The sequence below is a fragment of the Megachile rotundata genome, chromosome 8, assembly GCF_050947335.1.
Source record: "Megachile rotundata isolate GNS110a chromosome 8, iyMegRotu1, whole genome shotgun sequence".
NCBI lineage: Eukaryota > Metazoa > Arthropoda > Insecta > Hymenoptera > Megachilidae > Megachile > Megachile rotundata.
The window spans coordinates 14,743,975-14,769,366 of record NC_134990.1 but is presented as its reverse complement, the minus strand read 5'-3'; the positions used below and the strand labels follow the sequence as shown (position 1 = coordinate 14,769,366).

Below are 25,392 nucleotides of genomic sequence, written 5' to 3'. Positions count from 1 at the left end.
AAATCCTTCGTTTTTGTGTAACACTTTTTTAATTTAGTAAGAAAATAGACGTACAAATTTCTTCTTAGGTAATAAAATAATTCGAATTTTTACAATATAATGATATCAAATAATACTATTAACTTTTAATATGAATGTTCCAATTGTGTGTTACGTTGGATTATCGAAATCAATCATTGGTTTTTTCAACTGATAAGTATTTTTTAGAACCTGAAATATGAAATAACCTCATTTAGCAAAAAGTAGCGTTTCTATGGAGAGTTTATATACAAATAATAATATAACCTTCCATTGTTCCATATTCAGGTAAATTACATTTTGGATATTGGGATATTTCTCTGTTTTTGTTTGAGCTATCATTTCTTTAGTACATGGTTGAACAACAAGTAGATTTGAGTCATCTACATATAAAATATTAATAAATAAACGTGATAAAATAGGAATTAAACTTTTTGGGGATCAAATTATAAATAAAAATACCTTTTGTTAGTTTTACCATACCATCTCGAACGAGAAAAGATACTTGTAAAATATTTTCAATAGTTTTTCCAAAATCATTTGGATGTAAAACTAATTTAAAGAAATCAACAGGTTTACGGTGAGTTTTATAATATCGCGAGATGAAATCTTTCATTCGTACAGTTTGTTCTAAATCTCCTTCTTCTTTGTCAACTGCTACAACATTTTCTGGTCTTTTTATTTCTGCTTGAGCTTCTCTGACTACTGGTTTTCTTCTATTAATTTCTTTTTTTTCTAATGGTGCTAAAGTACCTGCATATATTAAAAGGATAAAAACTGATTTCTTTAACAAGTTACATAAATTTTATCAATAGAGTTTTATAAAACCTAATAATGTGCTGTATTGGGGTGTTATGTTCAAACATTTTGTAACTTGTGATTCCAAAAGTGACCAATCTGGTGTTTCTGATTCGACATTTGGAATCTGTTTTACATATTGGACCTAAATTGAACAAATATTCAATACTCATTATAGGAAGAATTAAATATAATAACAATAAAAATTGTACATCTAACATTTCAGTACATACCAGTTTTTGAGCAAATTCTTTATGATCATATAAGGACATGTGCCTTGTTAATGATCTAGTACATTGTTTTAAGACTTTAGACGATATATTCATTACTTCAGAATCTAATAATATTTCTTCTTGATTATGTACTAAAAATAAATACAAATTTTAAAATAGAATACCAAGAAATATTTTAGTGCTACGTACATTTTTCTTCTAAACTTGTTTCACAGTTAATATCATCTGCTTCTTCCATACATGATTCTAAAACTTGTATAGTGTCATCACTGATTGATTCCTCTGTAAAATATAAATTGATCACAAAATTTATTTCTGTTACAATATTCAGTATTTTATTATAAATAATAGGTTAAACTCCTACGAAGTGACTCAGTTTTTGTTGCTATTCTTCTCAATATTTCTTTGCGTTCTTGTGGTGATCGTGGAACTGATGTTCTATTCCTGCTAGAACTTCTTCCTGCCATTCTGAAGTCTTTTTCGCTAAAAATGGTAATAATAATGTATAATATTTAATTTGCACTACGTAATAATGATAATTTTTTTTATTATTCAATACTGGTGAAAATATTTCATATTTGAATATTTTATTGCCGATGCATTATTAATACAAAAGTAATAATTGTTCACATTAACAATCAATACTAGATAAAACAGTGAAATAAACAATACAGGTTTCGTTATTTTTAACATAATGACAACACATACTAATTAGTCTTTAACAATCAGTGGACCTAGCATTAACTGACATGAATGGTTAACTTTTTATCACTGCAAAGTATGTATAGTCAATTCGACAAAAGAATGAGGTTGTCGCACAGTTCGACTGAGCTCACGTGGTCCCCTCTCCACTTCTGTGGCTCACTTTTTACTTCATTAGTCATAGACTAAGTTTCCATCGAGGGTTCAAATCGAGTTAGAGTCGGGTTGAGGTGAGCGCTCTTACGGTGGAAACACCAAAGTTTTAGTTGAACTCTACCCCATAAAATAATTGCCATAAAATTAATGACACAAATGTTATATTTATTATATTAATTATATAGGTTTTATTAAAGGTTTTTTTATATTTATATTATGTATTCATTCTTTTATTCATACGTAAAGGTACTTCTTACTAAAATTTCCCGCTAAATTAATGCGCAACGGATATGTACCCTCTTTGCCGTGAATTTAGTATTTTTCGAAATTGTCTATTGAGATATATCAATTCCCTTTTATTTCAAAGCATTCCAAGTTTAATGGTATAATCTCTTGTGGACATGATTGTAATATATACCGTGAAACAGAATATAAAGATAAGCTTATTCTTATTATTAAGGACACCTTATATAACTGAATACGTAGATCGGCGCATGCGCAGTGTATGCATTTTGATGCTCGCTTTCAGTCTTCGCCGCGTGTCGCTCGAGTTCAAATCGTTGTGCTCGTGTTCGCACAACGTTCGTTGTCAGTTTGACACGCAGGTCCGTCCTGTATACATCGGCGGTATGTGGTGTGATCGGTTTTCTTTGATATGACTAAAATTTCTTCGCACGATGAACTTTATTTGAACATAATACAAAGAATTTTAATTAGAACCTACAATTTTATTTATACATAATCATCGTTACTATTTGACGGCGTCGCGTGCATGTAAATAAAAAACAAGTGAAAATAGAGACTTCAAAACCATTTTGTAGTGATCAACGTTACTCTTTGACGTTCTCGGAATGAATAGATTCATTTTTCGTTGCTGCTGTTATTTTGTCTTCGACATAAACTTCGAAATAGAGTGATTTTGGATCGACGCTCGAGAAGCATCTTTTTTTACAAACGCAGTCTTCGAAGTTAAAATCATGAGCGATACACCGAAAGTGGAGTTTGCTCTCGGCAGCGAAGTGTCGTTGGGACACTTTTTTAAAAGCAGCTTCGCGCGTTCTTTCGTAACCAACTGTCGCGATTCAAAATCGTTCGACTTCGAGCTTCTTGACACGACCATCGCCGAGGAAGCGGAACCGAATGGCAACAATAATTTTTTTTCACTCGTCAATTTCGAAGATAGAGTAAGGATCACGGATAATAATGTTTTTGACAAGGACTCGGCAAAGTTTTGGAAAACGAACGAGGTAAATGGCATATAACATTCAATTAAAATTTTTCGTTGTATTTTACTCGAAAATGTACATTTTATTTCTAAAGTAATAATACTTGTTTATTTTTTGTTTCCTAGGTGATTCAACCGGCTACGGACATGAACGAATTAGGAAAACTACGAAAGGTAAGTTTGTTTAATGTTTGTGACGTTGTATATTATAGAAGAAAATTGAAAACGCTCAAGGGTGTCACACAGAGGTGCCATTGCTAACAATTTAATCAGTTTAAAAATAAAAAACAAGTCTTGCCTTAGTTTTTTTCATACACGTTTCTTTGTGTATTTATGCTAATATATTTCGTAATGTTTTACGTACCTTTAGAAATTATTTAATCTTCGTACGTAATAGAGCTATCGATAATCTTATCGATGGTATACCGGTAATATTAAGAAACCGTTAAAGTAGATTGACCCATAATTTTATCATTTAAATTTAATTATTTTTATTTCGAATTGGATTAAATCATTTGAGCAAAACCTAACCTAATTTTAGATTAAAAAAATAAATTTTAACAAAGCTCAACCTAACTTAGAAAAAAATTGTTATTCGAATCTCATAATTTTTGGGTTAAATTACATCTAAAATTGAAGTAGGAATACATAGATTTATATTGTATAGCAATTTCTGTATTCTTCTTTCGAACAATAGTGACGATGCAGATTCGCGCATGCGCGGAATATTTCTATCGTATTGCCGCCGCAAATTGGTAGTACTGTGTGATCACGTTTTTGTAACCTGTAGAGCGATTTCTTTTTTCTTTGCCGCTGCGCAGATGTTTTCGCGAAACAATTCGAAAATCGTTTGACGGTCTAACAGAGGCTGAACTGGAAACGATACCACGATATTACTGAAAATAACTGGCTCTTTGGCTGCCCGAATGTTTCGTGACCAAGTAACAGGTCAGTTCAGTTATTTTGACACTTCTGTTTGTACCGTTGTCCGAATCTTCCGAGAATCGTTGCCCCAAATGTACGGTTATTATCGTCGTTCCGGGTGGAGTTACGTAATTCTACGATATTAAAAGCTGTTACATCGATTCATCGAATTCCGCAACTATTCTCCATTGTAGAGATTTGTTCGACAGATTCTCTAGTAATATAACTGTGGTAATATTGTTTTTGATATTGTAGAATTACACACTGTTGAGAAACTTGCTTACTCTTATTTTTTAAAAATAGTTTTATATTTGTTTATAGAATAATAGTAGAAATTTGTATTTTTTTATTTTCCTTCGACGAAAGTGAATATCGCGTGCTTCCGGTGACTCACGCGCCATTCAATGCGTCCATCGAAATACAGCTCGTTAACTCTTGTATTCCGAACACGTTATGACATGTGAGATTGCTATACAACCGGAAACAAAGCATTTTGTCCAAACAGGGAATAAACATTACACTTACTACAGTTTACCCGGTGATTCTTCAAAAATCTACAGGGAATATTAACATAAATGGGAATTAATACAAAAATATTTACACAATTAGATGGACAACATGGCTGACTAACGTTGTTAATGGCGGATATATACATAGAATAGGATTTGACATACGTATTCTCATGTATTAATATGTATACATACACATTAACATGCATATACTTACAACGTATATTAGTACATAACCTGAAAAAAATTTAATTTAATAAAATTTTTTGAATTTAATAGAATTTGTAATATTTAATAAAACTTAACACTGAAGACTTATAACAAAATCAAAAAATAACAAATTAAACTTGAATTACAAGAAAGTATCACTGACTAAATTCCAATTGCAGCAAATTTAAAAACGGATTCGCTTAAAATTGTATAATTAGCGCCGAGTACAAAAAGCGACAATAAAGTCGGTGATTTCAATGCGTGGCACGTTCGCGAACGCATCGAAGTTACCAGAAAATTTCAAACGCACAAACTCCGTTGTCAGACAACACGTTTTGGTAGCAACTGTTGTCGGGTAGGTTTTATTGAGCGGAAGTTCGCTCGGGCCCCTTCCGTAATTATCAGTCGTGATACACCTACCACAGTGCTTTTGTGCGTTTGGTCGCGTAAACGTGGCTTCGCGTGTTTTCTTCCTTCACGTGACATCACCGTGTCGGCCAGGATGTAGGTGCACACATACGCGTGCATATCCTGGCCAAAAATCACTCTTTCATTTCCTTTCCCGTGAGATCCCCCTTTAGCAGGTGCACGCCTCTGCTTGTTTTTCGGCGGAAGTCGGTTTTCGAAAGCGCGAGTCTCTTTTAAAACTTTCTGATTTCACTTGAAGATGATAATGGAGCCAGGAAAAATTTTATATTCGATTTTAGAGAAGTAGGATTGGAGGCAAGTAGGAATTTTATGGGGAAATATTTTGATATGTTTTGGGTTTTGTTTAGGTGGATTAGATAGGAGGATATTTGTGGGGTTCTAGGAATTTATCTGAGGTTTTCTTGGATTCTGGGATTCGTGCTAGGGAATTTGGGAAATTCCCTATTATCAAATTTCTCAATTTTCCAATTCCAATTTTCTCTATTACCAATTTCCCCAATTTCCAAATTTTCCAATTCCAATTTTCCCTATTACCAAATTTCCCAATTTCCAATTTTCCCTATTACCAAATTCTCCAATGCCATTTTTGCCAATTTTCAAATTTTCCAACACCAATTTTTCCTATTACCAAATTTCCCAATTCCAACTTTCTCAATTTCCAAATTATCCAATTCCAATTTTCCCAATTCCAACTTTCCCAATTTCCAAATTGTCCAATTCCAGTTTTCCCAATTTTCAAATTGTCCAATTCCAATTTTCTCAATTTCCAAATTTTCCAATATCAATTTTTCCTATTACCAAATTTCCCAATTTCCAATTTTCCCTATTACCAAATTCCCCAATTCCAATTTTCTCAATTTCCAAATTTTCCAATACCAATTTTTCCTATTACCAAATTTCCCAATTCCAACTTTCTCAATTTCCAAATTGTCCTATTCCAATTTTCCCATTTCCAACTTTTCCAATTTCCAAATTGTCCAATTCCAGTTTTCTCAATTTTTAAATTGTCCAATTCCAATTTTCTCAATTACCAAATTTGCCAATACCAATTTTTCCTATTACCAATTTTCCCTATTACCAAATTCCCCAATTTCAGTTTTCTCAATTTACAAATTTTCCAATACCAATTTTTCCTATTACCAAATTTCCCAATTCCAACTTTCTCAATTTCCAAATTGTCCTATTCCAATTTTCCCATTTCCAACTTTTCCAATTTCCAAATTGTCCAATTCCAGTTTTCCCAATTTTTAAATTGTCCAATTCCAATTTTCTCAATTACCAAATTTGCCAATACCAATTTTTCCTATTACCAATTTTCCCTATTACCAAATTCCCCAATTTCAGTTTTCTCAATTTACAAATTTTCCAATACCAATTTTTCCTATTACCAAATTTCCCAATTCCAACTTTCTCAATTTCCAAATTGTCCAATACCAATTTTTCCTATTACCAAATTTCCCAATTTTCAAATTTTCAAATTTCCAAATTTCCCAATTACAATTTTCCCAATTTCCACCCTTCATAGTGCCAAATTCTCAATCCTCCAAGCACCTGAAATTCCAACCACCGAATAAGAATTTAATAATCGTCCCAAATTGTTGATAAGGTCAAAGGGAAGCGGTGGCCTCAGGGAATGCATGCACCTCCACAAATTGTAGCACCCATAATCACAGTTACAAATCGACTATACAAATTTTACTTGAACTTCAAATTAAATCCTAATAATTACAATAAAATAACTGAGAGTTACGAGTCAATAGTTTAAGGTGTTAATAGTCGACGAATTAAAGGATTTAGTAATCGTCCTAAATAGTTGATAAACTCGAAGGGAAGCAGTGGCATCAGGGAGTGCATGCACCGGAAATGCTTTGATTGATGGTTTGTTCATTAACGAGCAGTGTGGATAGATGATGGCGGCGGGAAAGGCTACCTAGTTGTCCACGGCTCTGGAATAATGATCATCCTGAAAGGACGAGTCGCGACAAATTATTGTGTACGTGACAACGAATTATGTACCCTCCGCGTCGTTTTCTGTCTGTGTCGGTTGTTTCGTTAGAAATTGCGTCGTTTTACGTTGCCTATCACGGTCGATCGTGATTCTTTCTTGTTCGACTTTCTCGCTCTTGTTCCTGCTGAGATCTCCTTTAGATCCTGGATTCATTATGGCTGTTCTTGTTATTCGCTATGGTACTATTTTACAATTTCGCTGTTTTCATCTTTCATTATATTTTCTTATTCATTTCTTTATTTTTATATTCAGTTAGTTTCTTGTTTCAGAATTTTTCAGTTTTGAGAATTTGGGGCTGCAAGTTGGGGAACTTGAGTATTTGAGAATTAGGGAGTGGACAATTTAAAAATTTTATAAATTATGGAGTTGAGCAATTTAGGATCTGAAGAATTTGTAAACTTGAAAATTTTAGGGATCTGAAAATTAGGGAATTTGATTTTTTGAGTCAAAGAATTTGAAAACTTGAAAGTCAGGGAATCTGAAGCCTTGAAAACCAAAGAATTCAATAACTGATTTCTATGACTCCATATTTAAACTCCCAAACTTAAAACTCCACAATTTAGAAATCTAAAAATATTAAAAAATCTGATAAATCGAAAACTCACTGATCTAATCTAAAAACCATAAAATCAGAAGTGCATGAACAATAACTCATTACAACGCAAATAAAGAACCACGCAACGTCAGCGATATTAAGGTAACCTACCCAAGGTCACGTTCCAAGTGAATCATAAAAGCTGCAGGAGAATAAACAGAGAATGTACTTAACATTGATAAGGATTATCGTGAGGTTTTTACTAGCGTATAAACAGAAAGGAAGAGAAGATTAGATATTCAAACGCGTGCGTTTTAGATTCGAGAGCGCAAGAACGAGGTGAATTCAGAGGTCATATTCCCACGCTCTTCATGCTAGTCTCTCCGTTGGTTGGAAAGGATACCGGTTGTAAAATGAAAATTTTACCTCTAGCGAATATTGTATTGTTTCTGGGTAGAGGATTTGGTTCCTTTTTTTGCGATCGAAAGTTCAGTTATGTGGATTTTATGAGGGTTTGCCAGGTATAGTTTTAAAATTTGGTTGATGGAAACAAGTGCTGGACTTCGATATTAGCGTGTGTAGGTTGGAAATGAATATATTTTGTAATCAGAATATGTTCTCAAGTCAATAAATTTTATTTTGATCGATGAGGAGGAAGTATTATTTTTAGACATGATTGGAGACATTTATTATACTTGATACTCAAATTTCTACATTGTGGAGTTTTCAATTTTTGAATTCTTAAATTTTGTATCTTCGGAGCTTTGAGTTGTGTGATTTTCAAATTTTTAAATTGTAAAAATTAGTCATTTTTAGATTATCAAAATTGTTAATCTTCTGGGACCTAAATTGGTGGACTCCTAATTTTCAAAATTCCCATCTCTTAAATTACACAACTCCTTAATTTACAAATTCTCAAATTTCCTATTTTCTAAACCCCAAATTCTCATATCCCCATCTTTCAAATTGCCCAACTCTTCAATTTTTAAATTTGCAAATTTCGTACCTTTCAACCCCTAAATTCTCAAATCCCCATCTCTCAAATCCCAACTCTCTAGTTTTCAAATTCTTAATTCCCCTAATTTTCAATTCCTAGATTCTCAAATTCTCATCTCCCAAATCCCCCATCTCCTAAATCCCCATCTCTCAAATCCCAACTTCCTAGTTTTCAAATTCTTAACTTCCCTAACTCCCAACCTCCAAATTCTTAAATCCCCATCTCCTAACTTCCCACTCTCTAAATTCCCATCTCTCAAATCCCCCATCTCCCAAATCCCCCACCTTCTAAATCCCCATCTCTCAAATCCCAACTTCCTAGTTTTCAAATTCTCAACTTCCCTAACTCCCAACCTCCAAATTCTTAAATCCCCATCTCCTAACTTCCCACTCTCTAAATTCCCATCTCTCAAATCCCCCATCTCCCAAATCCCCCATCTCCTAAATCCCCATCTCTCAAATCTCAACTTCCTAGTTTTCAAATTCTCAACTTCCCTAACTCCCAACCTCCAAATTCTTAAATCCCCATCTCCTAACTTCCCACTCTCTAAATTCCCATCTCTCAAATCCCCCATCTCCTAAATCCCCATCTCTCAAATCCCAACTTCCTAGTTTTCAAATTCTCAACTTCCCTAACTCCCAACCTCCAAATTCTCAAATCCCCATCTCCTAACTTCCCACTCTCTAAATTCCCACCTCCTAAATCCCCATCTCTCAAACCTCAACTCCCCAATTTCCAAATTCCCAACTCCCCCAACTCCCAACCCCAAATTTTCCAACACCCAACTCCCTAAATCCCCCAAACCCTAATTCCCCCTCTCCCAAAATCCCCACCCACCTCAAAATTCCCAAATTCCCCAAATTTCCATCACTACTCACCATCCTCACTTATCACTCCACAATCCACCCCCATAAAAAACCACTCAGCCTCCCAGTAAAAACCACCCAGAAAATAACTAAAACTATCCAGAAAGCACAGCTATTCAAATTGGGTGACCCGAGTAAATCACAGGTATTACCCACAATAACGCACAAGCCACATTACCCACAATATCCCACAATAACACAGGTATACTAACATCCCGTTATTCGAAACAATGTAAACGATTTCTCAAACGAATTTTATTGTCACCAGGGAATTAAGAAAACGGTTGACATTTACCTCTCGTACCTTTCGCCGAAGGTGTACCGCAATTGGTAACAAAGCATTGTTACAATGCAGCGGGGTTAGGGTAGGAATAACTGGTCGGTCGATAAAGCGTTAATTGGTCATTTGCTTCGGAACAGGCCACCCTGTATAAATTGTGAAAGGTACGTAGGCCGTGTTTCAAGCTTGTATCATAATGCCGCGATGGCGAAAGGTAGACGGGTAAGGAATTAGAATCACGGCTGCGAAATTCCAGACTCCTTTTTTTTTATTTTTTCGTTTCGGTGATTATTCAAGCGAGGATATCTTGAATTTTCCTTGCTTCTATGATTTTGCATTTGAGAGGCAAAATTCAAGTTTTTTTTAAATAGTCTCTTTTTACTTCTTTTTAGAAATCGGTTTGAGTTACCTTGCGTTGTGTGAACATTTTTATAATCGCACTTTATCATCAGTTTTAGAAAATTTGAAGATTTTGTATTGTTATATGATTTAATTTTGTATATAATTTTGACAGGTTCAAGTTTTTTTTTTGAACAGTACTTCTTTTTAGAAATTGGTATGAGTTACTTCGCATTGTATGAAAATTTTTATTATCGCACTTTATGATCAGTTTTATAAAATTTTAAGATTTTGTGTTATGTGATTTAATTGAAGGCTTGTAGAAAACATAGAGAAGCAAGAAAATAAGTTTTCAATGAACTTAGCCAATGATTTTCATTTAAAAAAAAGAAAGAACGTAATAGTAAAAGTGAATTACACCTGTGCACTGAAGCAAGTAATAGTAATGGAATTCTATTTCTCCGGAGTGCATGCTATATTTACTTAGTTTTAATAGTTTCAGTGGAGTTTCACTTGTGTTAACACCCTTGCGAATCGCTATTGTTAACCAAAGGGTTAATCCTCAGGTAGACTTCATTGTAAATATACAGGTGTAGACTTTTGTGGAAGGTGTATGGAACAGTAATGCTTTATTCACAAGAGGAACACATACATATGTATGTATCTTTCAAAATTGAATGCTATCGTATATCTTCATTAGGCTTTTTAATGATACAGCTATTAACCTTCATTAATTCAGTGGGAATTATAGGGTTGGAGCTTTGGATGCGGAGGAGTTTTAATATTTATGAAATTTTTAAGGCTGGAATTCTTAGATGTTCAAATCTTCTAATTGTTTAATCAGCAATTTGGTAAATGCTCAAGTTTGAAGATCTTTGGGTTGTCGAATACTTAAGTTCTCAAGCTTCTGAATTTTTAAATCATCAAATCCACAAATTGTTATATTCCCAACTTTTCATGTCCCCAAATTGTCACATTACGGAATTCTTACATCCCCTAATTTCCACATTCCAAAATTTCCACATATGTCAAATTTCACATATCCCAATTTCCACATAGGTCAAATTTCACATATCCCAATTTCCACATAGGTCAAATTTCACATATCCCAATTTCCACATATGCCAAATTTTACATATGCCAAATTTCACATATCCCAATTTCCACATATGCCAATTCCCACATATCCCAATTTCCACATATGCCAAATTTCGCATATCCCAATTTCCACATATGCCAATTTCCACATATCCCAATTTCCACATATGCCAAATTTCACATATCCCAATTTCCACATATGCCAATTCCCACATATCCCAATTTCCACATATGCCAAATTTCACATATCCCAATTTCCACATATGCCAATTCCCACATATCCCAATTTTCACATATGCCAATTCCCACATATCCCAATTTCCACATATGCCAAATTTCACATATCCCAATTTCCACATATGCCAATTCCCACATATCCCAATTTTCACATATGCCAATTCCCACATATCCCAATTTCCACATATGCCAATTCCCACATTCCCCAATTTCCACATATGCCAATTCCCACATTCCCCAATTTCCACATATGCCAATTCCTACATATCCCAATTTCCACATATGCCAATTCCCACATTCCCCAATTTCCACATATGCCAATTTCCACACATCCCAATTTCCACATATACCAATTCCCACATATTCCAATTTCCACATATGCCAATTTCCACATTCCCCAATTCCCACATTTCCCAATCCACACGTCCCCAAATCCTCACATCCTCAACTCCTCACATTCCCAACTCCTCACATTCCCAACTCCTCACATCCTCAAATCCTCACATCCTTAAATCCTCAACTCCCCAAGTCCCCAAATCTCCAACTCTCCACTTGAAATCCTCACCTCCCACCCCCAAACTCTCCACCTCCCAAACTTCCAAATCCTCCAACCACACTTACATAATCATATAATCATCCAAAAGCCAACTTTAGCTCGCTATCGTGGCGATAATCGTTCCCGAACGTTGAACCCATTCCCATGAGAATCTTCTGCATAAACACACGGTACCATCACGTTCGATAAAACGTTTCCTCTCTGTCCCGTTTACGTAACTCCGTAATCAGTTAGATTCGAGCCAGCGAGCCTGTTCCCTCGCTAAAACTGATCGACTCCCTTTACTCGATTCCACACGATATTCTCGCCGATCGAATTTTTCACGAGCTGATATTCAATATTAAGAGCGCCGGACCGTGGAGGTTCGTATCCAAGTATGATATTACATACAGTCGTAGATCCCGGCTGGGTCTGTACCAGTTCGAATCGAGTTAATGGCGATCTCATCCTCGTGAGATACAACTGCGAAAGAACCTCGAATTTTACAGTTATACCGTGTAGAGACGGACACGTGTTCGCACCGTTTCCTAGTTATTCAACGACGGCTTCTATCGATTCATTTTTTTGCACGTGGGATGAGTTACTTGCAGACTTCGTTCGGCTTCATCGAATCTTACCTTACTTTTTATTTGATGGTACAGTTATTCCTCTTCGCCTTTTTCTTAGCTGGAGGTTTTTTGGTTGAAGAGTTGATTGTTTTGATTTAATTAAACTTTTGGTGGATGATGCTTTTGTCAACACGACCTAATCGTGTTTAGGTGTTAGGTGCGTTTAGATGTTAGGTGTGCTTAGGTGTTGGTTGCGTTTAGATGTTAGGCGTGCTTAGGTGTTAGGTGTGTTTAGGTGTTAGTTGCGTTTAGATGTTAGGTGTGCTTAGGTGTTAGGTGTGTTTAGGTGTTAGGTGCGTTTAGGTGTTAGGTGTGTTTAGGTGTTGGTTGCGTTTAGATGTTAGGCGTGCTTAGGTGTTAGGTGCATTTAGGTGTTAGGTGTGTTTAGGTGTTAGGGGTGTTTAAGTGTTAGGTGCGTTTAGGTGCTAGTTGCATTTAGGTGTTAGGTGTGCTTAGGTGTTAGGTGTGTTTAGGTGTTAGGTGCGTTTAGGTGTTAGGTGCGTTTAGATGTTAGGTGTGCTTAGGTGTTGGTTGCGTTTAGATGTTAGGCGTGCTTAGGTGTTAGGTGTGTTTAGGTGTTAGTTGCGTTTAGATGTTAGGTGTGCTTAGGTGTTAGGTGTGTTTAGGTGTTAGGTGCGTTTAGGTGTTAGGTGTGTTTAGGTGTTGGTTGCGTTTAGATGTTAGGCGTGCTTAGGTGTTAGGTGCATTTAGGTGTTAGGTGTGTTTAGGTGTTAGGGGTGTTTAAGTGTTAGGTGCGTTTAGGTGCTAGTTGCATTTAGGTGTTAGGTGTGCTTAGGTGTTAGGTGTGTTTAGGTGTTAGGTGCGTTTAGGTGCTAGTTGCGTTTAGATGTTAGGTGTGCTTAGGTGTTAGGTGTGTTTAGGTGTTAGGTGCGTTTAGGTGTTAGTTGCGTTTAGATGTTAGGTGTGTTTAGGTGTTAGGTGCGTTTAGGTGTTAGTTGCGTTTAGATGTTAGGTGTGCTTAGGTGTTAGGTGTGTTTAAGTATTAGGTGCGTTTAACTGTTAGTTGCGTTTAGATGTTACGTGTGCTTAGGTGTTAGGTGCATTTAGCTGTTAGTTGCGTTTAGCTGTTAGTTGTGTTTAGCTGTTAGTTGCGTTTGGATGTTAAGTGTGCTTAGGTGTTAGGTGCGTTTAGGTGTTAGTTGCGTTTAAATGTTAGAAGTGTTTAGGTGTTTAAATCATTGATTTAGTCATCTAATAAACTCGTCACTCAGTCAAAGGTGTATCTGACATAGAATGTTTCCTACAATATAACTTCGTTGGAAGAAGATCGAGCAGATCAAGTGTTACTTAAAAGATATTAAGGCCACGCTCGATGAGTTCAATGGAGTATCTTGCGCGATCCCTCCCATCGAAAATATCCCAGTTAAAATTATCGAGGAATAAAATAAACACGGCTGTCTTCGAGATTCGGTGTATCGTTCCACAATTTCATTAGGGTAGGAATTTGGAAAAATCAGAGAGGCATCTAATTCTGTCTCTAGCTCGGCCTTGAGTCTACATCCCTGACATTCCACGCTCGGAACTCATTTCGCGTGCACCTCGTGTTCCATGAATTTCTTCGATTCGAGCGCCATGTGCCGATGACCCACGTGCTGGGAAATAGTGACAATCTAAAGGGCTTGCGCAATTTAGATTAAATTTGGATCACGAGATGGAACAGCTGCCTCACCATGGCGTTATGGCTCAATCTTACTAATATTATCTTATACTTTTTTCTTACGAAAATTCGAAGATATAGAAATACATGGAGATACTATTACTGTGATGTTAGGTATCTCAAAATTATTTTAACTTGATAAGCAAATTAAATTGTACATGTATGTTAACTGAGGTGCACATCCTCATTAATTGAGATGCACATCCACATCTACTAAGTTGCACATCCACATTAACTAACAATAAGTTACACATCCACATCAACTAAAAATAAGTTGTACATCCACATTTCATCTCTGTGTATTCATTGCTCATCGTATCAATCAGTAGAATGCTATCGATACACTAAAGTGGTGAAGGTTATTTCTGAGCTGGCATAAAAATAAGTCTACATCGTCCATCTATTTTCTTCACAGTCACTCCGGATTTTTGCTCCAAATTTTTAGCAGCGTTTCTCTGTGGAATTCGTTCTGAGATAGGTTTCTGGTACAGTGTTACTTAGGTGAGTCCACATCTTACATGTCTTCTCTTCAGACTTACATTGTGGATCTTTGGTGCAAATCTTTAAGTTAGAAACCTTATGTATACCATAATCCTTGATTGTGAAGATTATAATCAGAATTGAACACGACGTACAGTTACGATGATCATAACATAATGTGAGTCTGATTCCTCATGTGTGAACTACAGGGTGCGTCACGACATTGTAGAGCAAGAATGAAATAGTCATTAGAAAATTTGAAAGGAACCAGACGAAATGTGACGATGATCATAACATAGTATGAGTCTGATTCCTCATGTGTGAACTACAGGGTGCGTCACGACATTGTAGAACAAGAGTAAAATAGCCATTAAAAAAATTTGAAAGGAACCAGACGAAATGTTACGATGATTATAACATAGTATGAGTCTGATTCCTCATGTGTGAACTATAGGTTGCGTCACGAGTGCGTCACGACATTGTAGAGCAAGAGTGAAATAGCCATTAAAAAATTTGAAAGGAACCAGACGAGATGTTACGATGATTATAACATAATATGAGTCTGATTCTTCATGTGTGAACTACAGGGTGCGTCACGAGTGCGTCACGACATTGTAGAGCAAGAGTGAAATAGCCATTAAAAAATTTGAAAGGAACCAGACGAAATGTGACGATGATTATAACATAGTATGAGTCTGATTCCTCATGTGTGAACTATAGGGTGCGTCACGAGTGCGTCACGACATTGTAGAACAAGAGTAAAATAGCCATTAGAAAATTTGAAAGGAACCAGACGAAATGTTACGATGATTATAACATAATATGAGTCTCATGTGTGAACTACAGGGTGCGTCACGAGTGCGTCACGACATTGTATAACAAGAGTGAAATAGCCATTAAGAAATTTGAAAGGAACCAGACGAATTTCTCCATATAATCCGAATCGATGTAGGCTCTCGAATCGTTTCACCCTCGTAAAGGATGGCCGCGGTGGAAACTTTTAAGGCCTCGTTGGTATCGCGTTCTATCGAAGCGTGGAACGCGTAAGCCTCGCTCGAAAGACGGCTATTTTTCTTTTTCTGTACGAGCATCGCTAGAAACCATCGGCGATGCATCGAGGAAAGTTTGCCGGCTGCAATTTCCTTCGACCCGACCAGACGAACATATTTTCTGCACCACTGATTCCCTCCTCCCCGTCTTCCGTTCGCGTTTCTTCCACGTTTCGCGATCCTTTCCGTTCGTGAAAGAAACGGACGCTAAAAAGCCCCGGCCTCCCATCGAATTTCTGTTCGGCTCTCGGTCTTTGCCCGATCGCTCTGATTTTCTGCCGTTTGCCAACGATATTATTCGCTACGGACGTTGGTACAGTTTCAAGCCTTTCATTACTTCTCCTTCGGATACCCGACATTCTTCCACTTTACGTTCTCTATAAATACTCTTTCACTGTTTAGAATTCCTTTTTCTTCTTCGGAGCACTTAATTTGGGGGAAATTGACGAGAAATAAAGCTGGGTATGATTAAAACTTGTTTAGTATGTAATGACGCACCTTGTGCGTTCTATGTTATACATACGACCGACGCACCAGGTGCGTCATTCTCTACAAATATTCTTATGGTGATTAGAATATCCTTGTCTTCTTTTAAGCGCTTAATTCGGGGAAACTGACAAAAAATAAGACCTGCATATAGTGACGCACCTTGTGCGTTCTATGTTACACATATGACTGACGCAACAGGTGCGTCATTTTCTACAAATATTTTTTTTGTGATTAGAATGTCTTTGCCTTCTTTCAAGCGTGTATTTTGGGTGAATTGACAAAAAACAAAACATATATATAATGAGGCACTTGGTGCGTTCTATGTTGCACATATGACTGACGCACCTGGTGCGTCATTTTTATTATTGTAGAGAGCGATGTTAGAATATTATTTCACTTTATATTCTCTATAAATATTCTTATGATATTTAGGATGTTTTTGTCTCCTTTTAAGCACATAATTTGGGTGAATCGACAGAAAATAAGATATGTATGTAATGACGCACCTGGTGCGTTCTATGTTATTGATACGAATGACACGCGGTGCGTCGGTGTAATAGTACATGACGCACCTGGTGCGTCGGTATAATCGATTTCACCAAAATATCTATATCCTGCCTACAGGTATATGTATACCTTATATCTCTGTATCCGTACATCTCTATTCCTATTTATAAAACTATCCAGCCAGTTCTATGTCGACAAAAATAACGAAACAATTTCGCGTAAAAAGAAGAGTTGTGTAAGAGACAGTTACGCTAGCAGAAAAAAAAGAAACGAAAGTGGAAAGCGTATTAGCTAAAATGTTGAACGCACCGGGGGAACAGTAGGGTTCGTGATTCATTCATTAGTATTCGATGTCCGTGGTGTCGCTACATCTTATTGTGCGCGGAAATTACATTTTACGCGAGTATTATATTGATGGGCTATTTCGACGAATGCAACTTGCACACGCATCGCACGAACGGCGCCTTAATTCGAACATCCACAGATTGTTTGGTTAAAAGATCGTCGTTCATCCATTATTCAGTGTTACGGTGAAATTAATTTTGTTCAATGTGCCGCGGTGAAACGAATTCTTCCGGGTTTTAACTATTGCAAATGAAAATCAAAACGCTTTAATGAATTTTGTAATCAATCGAAACGCGCGCGGAGATAATTACGGACATTAGCTTGTGCGAAGTTGTGACAAAGAGAAGAGAAAAAAAAATAAGAACGGTATCGCATTTAATAGTGCGAAAATCGGGGGATCAATTGAACAATGGGGGAATAAAAATTGCGGATGTAAACCGTGAGAACGATCTTCAGTGACACCGTGCTATCGAGCCTCTTATCTGTTTCGCGCTCGAATACGATCTACCGGTAATTAAGGAGCGACTCGTTTGTTCCTGCTAATCAGTTAATTAACGCCGAGAAACACTGATCGGCCGAGAGTTATTAAAAGAAAGTAGATAAATGATTTGATGCTAAGGAAAACAATATCGACATTCAATTTCACCCAACGCCGATACTATTCTTATTCTGATTTTACAGTCTTCCTCGAAGTCTACAACATTTAATAACCAAATAACAATCTGACACAATTAACATTGTATTTGCATAAAGTTATAGGTTTATTTAAAAAACTGCTGTGAGAGGACTCGTACTGCTCTACACACTAAGACACATGACGCACCCCATGCGTCATGTACTATTATACCGACGCACTAGATGCGTCATGTACTGTTGCACCGACGCACCAGGTGTGTCATGTACTATTGCACCGACCCACTCGGTGCGTCACGTACTATTACATGTACTAGTATATCGACGCACCTGGTGCGTCATATTGAAATCGAATCACCTAAAATTCAGAAATGCATCTCCATTTTCACCTCTTTGTCCAGCTGATGCAAATACCACGTCGCATCCGGTTGAAGCGTTCCAAATTATTCAGAACAGTACAAAATGTTCTTTCATCGTCAGACTCTTCCGCCTCTAATTACAGTAACACACATTTGCGACTAATTACCCCAACCGTTCCGAATCTTCTTTATTATTTAACGCGAGCGTTATTTGTTTTAATAATCGTCGGACAATTAAAGGCCCGAGTTTATGGCGTGGCACGTGAAAAAAATATCGGTGTTATACGGTCCGCTCGGAATACGGTGGCGTCGAGCAACGGCGGAAATGGAAAGAGAGCATAGCGAGAGCAAGAGGAAAAGAGAGGAGAAAAAAGAAATAATTTCAGTATTCCAACAAGAAGAGGCAGCGTGATCTTTCTAGCGAAACATCGTCTGCACGTTAGCCAGGCCTCGCTGGTAGACCTTTCTCTCTCTGTTTGACTGGAATGCACCAAAAATAAATTCGGCGGCGGAGTGCCATTTTGGAATCACCCCTTAATGCATTTGTCTACCCCCCCTCTCGCGCCTCTTCATTCTGTCACGCATCTTCTATATCGTATCGTGTTTCTCATTCTTCTGGCACGTTTAGCATGTACGAGTTTGTACTTGGCGCCGAATTTCTTTGCTTCTCAATGAAACCAACCGGACGACTGAATTGCTTTTTATGTGGACCATTTACGTTTTCGGCTGGTAACCGTTAGCGTAGACATATTGGGAATTTATTTGATTTAGTGGGGACTTGTTAGTTCATTTTTATAATAGACTTTCTGAGGAGAGGAGGAACTTGTCTTGTATTAGGGGAAATTTAGGAGGATCTCAGAAAGAGCTCAGGAGGGAGATCCTGAGGAGAGCCTCAGGTTCTTAGACTCATATCTCTGGATCTCTAGATTTGGATCTCTGGATCTTCAGATTTCTGAATCTCTGCATTCCCACATTCTTACATCCCTGCATATTTGATCCCCACATGTTAGATCATTTATAGATCTCACAATCAGCATCATAAAATCAGTAGATTGCAGCAATCAAACCTAGGATCCTAAATACCGTTACTCTACATATATATACTCAGAAATCCTCAAATCTGTAATCATCACAATCTCCTCCTAACATCCTTGAATCTCGTATTTTCTACCATAACCATTTTCCTCAGAGACCTCCCTTCGCTAAAAATAATTGCATCGTACAAAATGTCACGTTGACTAGATTCCGTGTAGGTATTGATTATTTTATAAACGCACGGCGGGATTGAGGTCATTAGCGGGGTTAAATGATCGTGGAAAAAAAATGGTTCTTTGTTTCTCGAGTCATTGTCCGTGGACGAAACGAAGAATTCATACGCGAACGCTAATGAACGGGTTTCAAGGCTGATTACGAGGCACGATAAATTATCTTTTAAGACACGAATCGATGGTGTGGTATGGCTGGCGATTAATTCGACGATAGCGAATGCTATTTTTCGCGCAAAGTGAGAGAAAAAAGGAGGAAGATCGTTTTTATAGTCGCGAGTTTTGAATTACGACTCATTAGAAAGTGTTGTACGACCGCCGGTTGTTTAATTATCCTGAACGTGCCTTTGACCCGATGTGTCGGCCACGATTCTTATGGGTTTCAATGAAGAAAGTATCACTTTCCATTGTTCCAATTAGTATCGCGAGGTAGGCGGTGTTAGACACGCGGTGCGTTATTGCAGGAAAACTCGAGACGCATGTGGTGCGTCTTGTGGGACAGTATAGGACGCACCGGGTGCGTCATCTGTTACGTCATTGCATGACACACATACAGTGTATAGTTATGATCAAGTATAAAATTAACAATACATACAGTACTTATATATGGTATATAATTTGACGCACCTGGTGCGTCGGTGTAGTTAGATATGACGCACCAGGTGCATCGGCATACTAGAACACGATATGCACCTGATACGTCGTTAAAATAGAACAGTGCGTCGATATAATAGAACATGACGCACCCTGTGCGTCGGTATACTGGAAGATGACGCACCCAGTGCGTCGGTAAATTGGAACATGACGCACCTTATGAGTTGGTATAATGGAACATGACGCACCTTATGCGTCGGTATAGTTGAACATGACGCACCTGGTGCGTCGATACAGTGGAACATGACACACCCGGTGCGTCGGTAAATTGAACCATGACGCACCCTATGCGTCGGTAAATTGGAACATGACACACCTTATGATTTGATATAATGGAACATGACGCACCTTATGCGTCGGTATAGTTGAACATAACGCACCTGGTGCGTCGATACCGTGGAACATGACACACCCGGTGCGTCGGTAAATTGGACCATGACGCACCTTATGCGTTGGTAAATTGGAATATGACGCACCTGGTGCGTCGATATCGTGGAATGACACACTCGATGCGTCAGTATAATGTAACATGACGCACCTGGTGTGTCAGTATAATTGAACGTGACACATCCGGTGCGTCAACCTAATGTAACACGACGCACCCAGTGCGTCAGCCTAATGTAACATGACGCACCAGTTGCGACCTCACTTCCAAATCCCTTCGAAACCAAACCTAACAACTCGCAGTCATCGGTAAAACCACGATTCGCACTGAAAACAACTTCTACAAAAAATGCGTGCATGTACAAGCACATATGTACGTACAACTAGCGAGATCACGTCGTGTGACGAAGGCGATTGCAAGAAAATCATTCCCATTTTTTTTTTTCCTTGCGGTACGGTGAAACGGTACAGTGATGCAAGGATCAGACGTTTTACCTGGCCGGTGCTCTCTTCGCTGACCTCGAAGGGTTTCTTGCAGAATCGAGGCCCACATAAGGGAATTTCTGCGCCGGCCTGAAATTTTTTACCGCGGGGACCGAAGCGGATGGGGTTCCGCATGGTCGCTCAGCTTGAACCGTCCACCGGCTGAATACTATCATGACGTCACTGGATACGGTCACTGCCTGAATTATTCAGTATTTCTTCGTTTCTACTCGTACACGCTGGTTGGCTCTTTGTGCTAATAGTCCTGGCCATAATCGTAGAACGTTTCGTACATCATGATCGTACGGGGATTTTACTTTGATAGGTCAAATTGTTGGGTTCGCCATTTTTATCGTTTCACGCGTTGACAACGGATTTTCATTAGTTCGCAAGTATACCATTTTTGTACGAAGATGTTCACCGCGTGGGGTAGTTAGACAAAGTAGAATTTAGCAGAGCATCAACGCTGGTCCTTAAGAGATGATTCGACAACAGGTGTCAATGTGCTTAAGATGCTCTGTAGCTTCCTGATATTTACAGTCATATTTTCCAAGCATTAGAAATAATTCTCTGTAACTTCTAGAGACGGCAGAGCAAAGGTTAAAGCTCTATTTTGTTTTTCGAATTCGTGCACGCTATCAGGGACAGATTTCCAGCCGGTCATTTAAGTGATTCAAACGATGAACGCATGATTCTTTCAACATCTCCCGCTTCGTTATCAAGCATGGCCCATCGCCGGATATCTCGCAACCGTACCGTATTTTTCCCGCCATTGTATGGAAATGTCAGAAATCTCTTGTTCTGAAGAAAACACCGGAATGGAAATGTTGATCGAAAGGGTTCTCTTATTATTACCGAATTATCGATTCAGAATGCACCTCGAGTTCAAAGTAGTTGTCTAATTGTTTGACGGATAATGACTCGGATTCGTGACTCGAATAATCGGAATTCGATGCTGGCTTTACCCCTTTCATTAGAATTCAATCGGCACGCGTAACGGTGCGTTTAACTATAGCGATCGTCTTCAATCGAAAAACGGTGAACTATCGCCAATTAATCCGATTTAACGGAAACAATAAATAAGTACTGTTTGAAACACGTTACTATTAGAAAAGCAATTCTCGTACGATAAACAGGTGTACAGTTTGCTAACGTGGATTCGTGTTCACTCCACCGTGTGAAAATCTCCTACGCAAGGTGAAACGCGTGTACGAGCTTCTTTTCCTCTGTTGAAATAATTACTTCAGGAAAGTCGCTCGTTTCTTCGATCAATAAAATAATCTTCATCGTTCAGGAGAATTTTCATCGTTCAATTTTCATTGTTTAAATCGATCATTCTTTTTTCAGCAATGTCAATCGCTGATCGAGGAGAACCGAAGACTGCAGAACGCCCTGACGACCAATCACATACCTCACGTACAAGTAATCGACAGTGTTTTCCTTCAAACCCAAGTTGAAACATTGCAGTGGCAGCTGAAACAGGTTTGTATTTAACCGTGAACAACGATCGTTTAACATACTTGACTTGCAAGGGGAAACTGGTAATGTCCTCGACCAGATTACCTTATTCCAACACTTTGATCTTTTTTCTCGCGCGACCCTGAAAAATATTTAAATCGTGTCCTTAATGGTACACTCGCGTTACGACTGGTTTTATGACACAACCGAGGAAAGGATGCTTTCATCGGGACATTTTTATAGCAAGATTCAATCGGTTATTGCAAGATATTTCTAGCAGAAAGTATTTCTGTTGTGAAACTATTTGAATGCATGCTCCATTGCTCTGGCACCCACCGTTCTAACATCCATTACGTTAGCGCCTATTGTTTTAGCATTCATTGCCCTAGCACCCATTGCTGTGCCACTCAACGCTGTAGCACCTACTTCTAACACCCATCAGCACTATAGTGATGACTCCAGAATTTATTACTTTATCATATAATTCTGTGGGGTTCATTTTCTGAAACCCAATTCTTCAGCTACCAGTTGCTCTATCAAGTTTTGATACTGTTCCTCCATGTCCTCTATTAGTACTATTACTCTAGCACCTTTCATCTGTCCACATACTCATAGTCTAATAAGCTTCTGAAAAAGCAGTGAGACTAATTGTTTGTAAAAATTTGCAGATAGAAGCAAACAGACAAATGTACCGTTCACTGATGGAGCAAGTGGTTCGTTTCCTGGATCGAGCCCGAAAGAGCTTGGATATTCTTCACGAGAAGAGTAATCACAAGGACAAGAATTCATCAGGACGTGTACCACGTAGCCGTAGCGTTCACGCGGTACACGCGGATGCGTCGCCGAATCGTGGTGCCTCAGCATCCTCCACGTCTTCCTCGGACTCGTCTCGTTTCACCAGGGCGAAATCTGTGACCCAGATCTCGCCGTGTACCACGGGTTATCGTGAATTCACGTGGTCCATGCTTCGCAGAAACGACCCTGCTCATTGCACACCGCCCCGTAATAAATCTCAGGATCTCAATAACACACACGAGGGTGTGGTTTATCGAAGGCCGAAACAGCCGGAGCTTGACCCAAATGATATACCACCCGAGAAATTGTCTCAGGAAGCATTTAGGTAAGCGTTGTTAAGTTCATACTGTTTAGTGTATCAGAAAAGAAGTATCAGTATAATAGTTTTGATTAATTTTTGCAGGCTAATGAGAACCGTACAATCTTTACTCGCGATGAAAGAACCTGACCTTGCGAGGATTTCGCCTGTGGGAAATAACGAATCTTCGCCTTCGCCCGTAGATCGTCATCGTCATAATAATCACCACGAGTCTCTGACCCTGCAGAATAACAGCTTTGCAAACTCAACGAGCTTACAGGAAAATTCAGATTATAAGAGGCACTCCATTTGCGACCGTGGAAACGAATCGAGCGGTACCGATAACGATAGCAGGACCTGTTTTCTAAAATCCCCAAACGGGGTCGAAGTCGATCGGAATCTACAAAATCTTCTCCCTGGCGTGAGGAGGTCTATCGACGCTACCTCTCTCAACTCGGGAAGCAGCAAAACCACCGAGGAAGAAGACGGACTTCCACACAATACTTCATTTAACGTTTCACTGCCAGAGCACGATGGTATTTTTATGTGTACACCAACTTCGACGCCAGTGAGGCGTTCTAGGAAAGTAGAGAAGAAGGAGAAAGAGAAATGTTCAAAATCAAAACCGGCTGCAAGCGTGAGCAGCGTCGAGGATGAAAGTGGATTCTCTTCTATGAGTTCATTTCAAGAAATTGGCTTACCCGGTACACTGCCAATCTCTCCCATCAGAGGTTGCCACACGGAAGTAGGTTTACCTGAAGTGCCATTGGAAAAAGCAAGGCATCGTAGATGGTCTTCTACTCCAGTTGAGATTCAGGCTCTCTTTAAGCAGCGAAATAGTTTTACCACTTCTCAGACCACCACAGAATCCTTAAGCGTTTGGGTCTGAGCAGTTCTGTTAATTGTGTAAGCTGAATTTTGAATATTGGTAACTCTGTTGTGTTTGATACATTGAAATTCAGAAAAGAAACCAATTGACTGAATGTTGAATACAATTGAGTATTAGTACGAGGTAATTCTTTGTAAATATGTTTTTCAAAATATTACCTACTTGTTTTGCATTCTACTTGCTTGTTTTGTCAAAACAATTGAATTTTCGAAAAAGTATACAAGAAGGGATAATTTGCATAATATATGCTTTATTTTAAAAATACAGTTTGCTTTTCATTTTTTTTGACTAAGTTTGCGAACAGTTTGATGTAATAACATAGGACATGAATTTGTTCAGAGCTTTACTAGGAAGTTAATACTTATGCAAGCGTAATTAGTACTTTACATGCGTTAGATAAGAAGAGTATGTATTTCTTGTTAGCTATGTGCAGAAGATTTTGCAGAAATTGTATTAAGTATCTGTATTAATTAAAGTAACCGATGAACATGATATACCGCAAATTAGTACCAAAATTACAATAGGATTTTAACTGTATTATAAAGAAATGTATTGTAATTATGTTAGGCTTATGAGTAAGCAGATAAAATTCATATTGTTATATTTATTTTGGTACTCGAAACTGTGTTCAACTTGTACTTAGAAGTATTAACATGCCAGAATTAATTTATGCAAATTGTAACCCATTTTACCTTTCCTGAATTTGTATATAAAAAAATATTCAGCATTCAAAGAACGAGAAACGAAGGAACATTTATTTCAATTATTAAAACACTATGAATCATATTCACACAGTTTCAATAATTTTTTAATCTTTATTCACTTTGCAATTATACACCCATTAATTGAATTGTTACTGTATGAATATGATTCATAACGTGTTGTGTTTATATTGTTG

At 37.8% G+C, this 25,392-nt stretch overlaps 2 protein-coding genes across 3 annotated transcripts; one reads left to right on the top strand and one right to left on the bottom strand.

Moving 5' to 3' along the window:
* Positions 1-10: 10 nt before the first annotated feature.
* Positions 11-2,053, bottom strand: Nse4 (SMC5-SMC6 complex kleisin component Non-SMC element 1). 2 transcript variants are annotated; one of them, XM_012284406.2, is made up of 8 exons: positions 1,758-2,053; positions 1,414-1,532; positions 1,239-1,331; positions 1,050-1,180; positions 847-961; positions 481-771; positions 286-401; positions 11-210 (listed from the first exon to the last, which is right to left on the bottom strand). In XM_012284406.2, the coding sequence occupies exons 2-8, from the start codon at positions 1,514-1,516 to the stop codon at positions 151-153; spliced, it is 909 nt and encodes a 302-aa protein (XP_012139796.2). In that variant the 5' UTR covers positions 1,517-1,532; positions 1,758-2,053; the 3' UTR covers positions 11-150. The 2 variants fall into 2 exon arrangements, with proteins under 2 accessions (XP_012139796.2, XP_003702968.3); XM_003702920.3 differs by lacking the exon at positions 1,758-2,053 and adding an exon at positions 1,609-1,737.
* A 380-nt stretch (positions 2,054-2,433) lies between these two features.
* Positions 2,434-25,280, top strand: LOC100877540 (uncharacterized). Its single transcript, XM_003702792.3, has 5 exons — positions 2,434-3,154; positions 3,259-3,306; positions 22,402-22,536; positions 23,181-23,632; positions 23,711-25,280. The coding sequence occupies exons 1-5, from the start codon at positions 2,885-2,887 to the stop codon at positions 24,492-24,494; spliced, it is 1,689 nt and encodes a 562-aa protein (XP_003702840.1). The 5' UTR covers positions 2,434-2,884; the 3' UTR covers positions 24,495-25,280.
* Positions 25,281-25,392: the final 112 nt, after the last annotated feature.